Raw genomic sequence first — 6,679 nt, forward strand, 5'->3', positions numbered from 1 at the left:
TAAACTGGGTTACAACTCTGGAACAAACCTAAACAACACTAAACGAGTTACTACAAAAAATAAACTAGGCAAAATAAAAGGATATAAGGATTTGAATCACAAGACAATATCCGGATTACAACCCTGAAAATAACCCGGACGACAGAAATGACAACAAAATAAACCACCAAGACTCCTCTCCAGGTAGCCAAGAGATGAAGCGTCTTTCCAATTACCAAGCACGACATCTTAGCCACTGGGTTCCACATCAATATTGCCAAAACCATTAACAACTTCAATATCACTAACTTCAGTCCGCAAGTTCCCAAGAGGATTCGCATGCTCCCTGTCATTATCATTGATCACAATTACCCCTTCTTGAATCATTTTTTCTATTTCCCTTTTCAAAGAACGATAATCTTCAATGCTATGCCCTTGGACATTAGAGTGGTACATGCATCGTACAGTAGGATCAAAGCCTTTTGCATATGGGTCTGGAGTATAGCCTAGGAGCGGCTCAATCAGGCCAGAATGCTTTAACTTTTCAAACAAGCTTGTGTAGGATTCCCCAATTGGCGTGAAACTATTTCTTTGCCTTTGTTCCCTTCTCTGCCCCGGTTTTCTAGGGTTGTTGGGTGCTCGAAAATGTTGTGAAGGCAAGAATTCATCATGCGGTGCTGGCGCTCGCCATAGAAAGTAACCTGGTGGTTGGACATATGACCAGACATTGTTTGGAGAATAATACTGAGGTGGATTACGTGGAGCTCGGGGATAGGTTTGGGGTTGGAGTTGAGGCTGGGTATATTGGGGAGGCGGGCCCTTTAGGCCATGTCGTGACTCTGAAACAACCATGGCAACATCATCGCGTTCCTTCTGACCTAGCAAACTTCCTGTGTCGTTCTGAATTGCTTGTGTCATGGCTTTTTAAGCAGAATAACTCATGATCTTGCTAGACTTCAAACCGTCTTCTACCATTTCTCTCATTTTTATCACATCATTAAAAGGCCTACCCACAGCCGTGATCAAATGCCCAAAGTAAGTTGGCTCTTGATCTTGGAGAAAGTACTCGACCATCTCTTTTTCTTCCATGGGAGGATGGGCTCTGGCAGCTTGCTCTCTCCACCTGAACCCGTATTCCCTAAAGCTTTCATTAGGCTTCTTTTCCATCTTGGCGAGGGACATGCGATCTGGGACAATTTCTATATTGTACTGAAAGTGCCTGGCAAAGGCTTGAGCCATATCATACCATGTGTACCACTTGCTAACGTCTTGACGGGTGAACCACTCTAGAGCTGCCCTGCCCAGACATTGACTGAAATACGCCATCAATAATTTGTCCTTCCCACCGACGCCTCTCATCTTACTGCAATAGCCTCTCAAATGGGCCACGAGATCTCCATGCCCGTCATATAAATCGAACTTTGGAATCCTAAACCCATCAGGCAGTTGGACGTCAGGAAACAAGCACAAGTCTTTGTAAGCCACGCTCATCTGGCTCCCTATCCCTTGCATGTTTCTTAAAGACTGCTCTAAGATTTTCCCCTCCCTGGATATCTCATCTTGCTCCACTGTCTTAGCAGGCTTTTCAATTTCACCGGGAGGCTCAAAATGAGGAGCGGGAGAGTATGAATCTGAGACTTTGAAAGTTGGTTCTGGTGCATAGTGTTGGGCATTAGGGACTTTGAACACAACCTCGTTAGAGGATCGATGAAAAGTAGTTGGGGGAAGAGCTACAAGAGCATGAGTGGCCAAAGGAGCGGGATACGAGGTGGTTTTGGCGGGTAGAGTGTGAAAATGTTGTGGGGTGATATCAGCAGCAGTGGGAATCTGGATTTGGGATTGTGGTAGGATAGTTGCAGGGTTTTCGGTGTAGCTAGTGGGGAATGAAGGCGGAGGATGCCCCCTGATCCAAGACTGATACATTTCTGCCATCTGTTGTTTTACCCTTTGGAACTCCTCTTTCAATTCAGACCCCGACTCCACAAACTCCCTTGACGGGTCAACAACTCTTGTGCCCAAGTTTTTACTAGTCATGGCTACCTTGCCCTTTGGCCTTGTGTTGAATGGATGAGTTACCTTAAGAACCACAAACCAACCACCCTTCTGCTATGAACATAACAAAATGAAGCTATCACGTTAGCGTTAGGGAATTTAACATAAGATATGCACCTAGCCACAATTATCGGTTCTAAAAGACTTTGAGGGTACAAAGGTCACTTGGCATCATCCCAATTTGTTCATTTCAACCTCTCTTTTCTTTGCTTTTCTAGCACTTGCTGCCTTGCCCATTTTCCTTCATTTCTCCTTTTTTTCATCACTCTTTTCTTTCTCTCATATCTCACATCCCACAATTTCACCTCTTTTTTTCGTTTCCCTTTTTTTTTTCCCTTTTTCCCCTCTTTTTTCATCTTTTTCTTTTAATAATAATAAAAAAATAATTTGATCGATCCCTATGTAGGTTGCCTACGTATCATGATGCCGCATGAATCAGATCTTTGCGTAGTTCTGGAAGATCATGAATAAAATAAACAAACTGACATTCTCCTTTTTTGGTTCCTTTTTTTTTTCATGACGATCTGACGAGAAAAGAGAAATAAGCAGCAAACCCTTTTTTTGAATTTTCTAGAATGAATGTTCTATAACCTATTCTAAACTTAAGCCTAACGAGCATGTATTTTTTCCCCTTTTTTTTTGAAGCAAATACTCTATTAAGGAAAAAAAAATCTTAGAAAAGAAAAATATTTTTTACCCAATTTTTTAGGAAGAAAATCTAAAGAATAAACTACAGAAAAAATATTTTGAATTTTCGTTTGACATCTTGACGCGATATTTCGAAACAAGCAATGGAAAAGATAAAACACAATGTTTTTGGATTCAACTTGAATACCTAAGGGAGAAACTGTGAGATAAACCAAAGATAACATACGTTGTTTTTTGTTTTTTCCTCTCTTTCTTCTATGTACCATATCCTACCATTCTAGTAGAAATAAAAGCAATATTTTTCAATTTTTGCTAATTTCCCAAAGAAAACACCACAAAAGAATTTTTTTTTGAATATTGGTCCTAATATACTAAAGGAAACATAAAAATAATTCATTTTAAGTCCTAGATATTAATTGCCTAAAGGAGTAACGGAAATATAAAACGCAAAATCTGTTTTTTTATTTATTACACACCTTAGCAAAATAAAAAAACAATAATAATAATCAATCTCGATATTACTATACAAAACTAAAAGGCAAAAAAAATGACATAAAATGACTACATTTAATAAACGAGGGGACAGATGTGCATTAAACAAATGCCGCAAGAATTTTATAATGCACAACCATGATAAGCCATGTCTCGATGTCTCGATGGAAGCTATGCACGATGGAAGCTAAGCACGATTTGCAAAACAATGGATCTGCCCAGAAAATGGCTACACATGGATCACTAATATGGGCTTATATGCAATGGAATTGTCTGGACTCACAACTAGAATGGGCCTCTGGTGCAATCGAAAATACTGGACAATAGCTGAACAAGAAAGATACTACGAAACCAAGCAGCAAATTTCATTAACGAGCTGTTTGTGTTGCGAAAACCTTTGAACTTGTGAACAAGATCAGCACTATCAACCACCCGAACTCTTGAGTCTGCAGATGTACAAGTACTTCTGATGTACTCACAGGCACAAACTGGAAACCAGTAGTTTTCTTCTGGTGAGCCTTCTTCTTCTTATTCTGCAGATTGATTTGAGCTTTTTGCTGCAATGTATTATCTGATGTGTTGTAAAGGAAAACTCCCCTTGTATGAACCAACAAATGCACCCTGACCATCTGGTGTATAGCAAGCAGCAGTGACCATCTCATGCAGATCATTCCAATCAACAACTTGCCTCTCAGGAATGCTCCATATGCGAACCTTAGCATCTAGTTATCCACTGATAAAGTATCTATCATCAATGGGGTTAAATTGGATGCAGGTTACTGTGCCAAAGAAAGCAAATCAAGAGCACACATAATCACTATGCGAGAAGATCTTCAAACAAGACTTGCTAGACAAATGCCAAAGCCACACTATTTTGTCCACTGACGATGAAAGCAAAATGCTGAGACTTGGACCATGAGAGGTCAAGAAAATCACCCAAATGCCCCTGAAATGAAGAGATAGGCTTTTCTGAAAGCGCAAAAACAGTCTCCGGTACCAAAACATAGTCAAAGCTCCCTGATTTTCGACTTATAGACAATCTTCCTCGGCAATGCAGAATACCTGAATCTTAGAGCCCTCAAAGCTCTCTTTTGTGAGAAGCAGTTGAGAGAGCAGCAGCGTAAGACCACCATCTCTCACTATCCAGTATAAATCAATGGTACCATACTGTCTTTGATACTCATTAGGCCATTCATCAAGACCCTTCACAATGACTACTGCCTTGTTTGCAACAATGCTCTGACATGTTGGGAGCAACAACTATTTCTGCTACACCTTTACATTGCTTGTAATCGATATACGTGCTTAGCTGCCTGCAAGCTGTCTTGGCATCCTCAGCACGTTCATGATAGTCTCTATCTATAGTAGAAATAAAGATGGACATTCCTCTTCCTTTTTTTCTTCATACAGTTGGCAAAGTCTGCAAGCTTAGAATGGCAAGGTACATTTTCTGGAAGCTTGCCCCATGGACGACAAAATATGAGAGGGATAGGGTACCAATTTTTGGGGTGTACCTGACTTGCTCCCAAGGATCGTAAAATGCGAAGAGCAAGCTGAAAATATGCACTCTTGAAACCATCACCCCAGTCTCCTGCTCTCCCCTTGATACTCACATAATAATAGATGAGGCTTGCTAAGGCTAGTGATTCCACAGTTAATGCCCAAGAAATCAAAAACATGATCACTATACAAAGTAATGCTCCAACAAGAGAGAAACTCCAGTGGTGGAATTTCCACCGAGGTCGCCAGCTGGGATCATCCAACAGATCCAGAAGGAAGCAGGATAAGTTCACACCAGCATAGCATAGGAGGTAAAACATTGTTATAGTTGGTGAAATAAGATCCAGATTCCCAATTACAACACATCCAATACAGATGAAGGCAGTGAAGAAAGTAGCCACATAAGGCCCACTTCCATCTACCACTTTAAAATAGTTGAGAACTAGTAGAATATCATCATTTGCAATCGCAGCAAGGAGACGTGGTGCACCAGTCAAGCTTTGAAAGGCTGCCCCCAATGCTGAAAGGATGATACCGATATAAAAAATTGCTGGAAATGGCCGTCAAAAGCTTATCTCGAGTTGCAAAGGAACCAAAGAATAGCATTGAAACTAGATATAATCCGCTAGTTGTCAAAGTTGCTACTAATGTCCCAACAGGAATCGAACATTGAGTATCCTTTAGTGATGCTGAACGGTTTGAACCTGCCATGGTTCCAGTCACAGCTGGGAAATAGAGACCTACCAACGCATTGAAATTCCAGTATATTTGCCATTAGGATCTGGAATTCCAGCATTGTTAGTCCTCTGATAAACAGGACCCCGGTTCTCCTTGACAGATTCCGAACTCAACCCCGTGATTCCAAACGCTGGACGATCATGCCTTGCCAAAAGGATGCCAGAGAATATGCAGATCAATGAGAATACAACATGTACAAGGAATGCTGGTGCGACCCGATTAATCATTTTTACACCACCAAAAATATGAAGCAGAGAATAATAGTCATGACAATCCCATAAATATGCAGATCGTGCAAACTTGGCCTTGTAATGGGCTCCGCAATAGCTGTACCATTATCTTTTGTGACAACTTCTTTAAAAATACCAGCAGCTGGTACAACATTTAAGAAGGTTTCCACAGCCCCCAATACATACATTGCTCCAGCAACTGCATTTCCCAGGAAAAAAACATAGACCAATGCTAACACCAACTTCTGGACCCAAAGCACGACCAATGAGATAGTAAGGTCCTTCACTATTCCCTGGATTCATAGCCGCATCAATTTGTATTGCCAATAGTTGACTAGTGCGAGACAACACCTTTTGTCACAGATATATTATCTTCCCCTTGAGGATAACCAACAACAGCCACAGCTTCTTGGAGATGAAACATCACCAAGCTCCGAGTTCATGCTCTCCCAGAATTCTTCACTTTCTACCACCAGAATAGCCAAGTCACATTCATGACCAACAACTTGCACTGTGGCTCTATACTTGGTAGGGGAACCATGTTTTCTTACAAGTACAAACATATGATCAGCCACAACATGAGCATTTGTTAGGATCTTTTCCCCCAGAATAACAAAACCAGAGCCGGAATTTTCACGCTAGGACTAGTTCTGCCAGATGTGAGACAATAACATTCCCCACTAGACACATGTAAGATATGGTTGCGATTATTTTTCAAAAATTAACCTATGCGGCTAAAAGTGGCAAAAAATGCAAGATTTGGCTAAGACCCCGCGAAGCCAAGAACCTAAGACTCACTAGGAAGACCGGACTCTATGTGGGTTGCCTACGTATCACGCCCCGAAAGACGAGAATCAGGTTTGCGTAGTTCAGGCAGGTTGGATAAGGGCGAGAATAAAAAATAACTAATTTAGAGAAAACATATCTTTTTTTTGCTTTTTCTTAAAAGGTGATGAAACATGTAACATTTTTGGATTTTCTTTTTTTGATTTTCCGATTTTCGACAAATGATGAAAAAATGCAAAATCTTTTTTTCGAAT

The 6,679-nt window shown here is 40.7% G+C and overlaps 1 protein-coding gene and 1 pseudogene across 1 annotated transcript; both read right to left on the bottom strand.

Annotated features, from left to right (window-relative positions):
* Positions 1-903: 903 nt before the first annotated feature.
* Positions 904-1,491, bottom strand: LOC138878594 (uncharacterized). The gene has a single exon (XM_070158286.1). It carries the CDS (start codon positions 1,489-1,491, stop codon positions 904-906), a length of 588 nt encoding a protein of 195 aa, XP_070014387.1.
* Positions 1,492-3,631: 2,140 nt separating this feature from the next.
* Positions 3,632-5,942, bottom strand: LOC104214994 (cation-chloride cotransporter 1-like; annotated as a pseudogene).
* Between the last annotated feature and the right edge of the window lie 737 nt (positions 5,943-6,679).

The sequence above is a fragment of the Nicotiana sylvestris genome, chromosome 9 (genome assembly GCF_000393655.2).
Source record: "Nicotiana sylvestris chromosome 9, ASM39365v2, whole genome shotgun sequence".
Taxonomy (NCBI): domain Eukaryota; kingdom Viridiplantae; phylum Streptophyta; class Magnoliopsida; order Solanales; family Solanaceae; genus Nicotiana; species Nicotiana sylvestris.

Bases quoted from the DNA above. Each gene is read 5' to 3' on its own strand.
- LOC138878594 (XM_070158286.1), bottom strand. From the start codon at position 1,491: ATGCAAGGGATAGGGAGCCAGATGAGCGTGGCTTACAAAGACTTGTGC.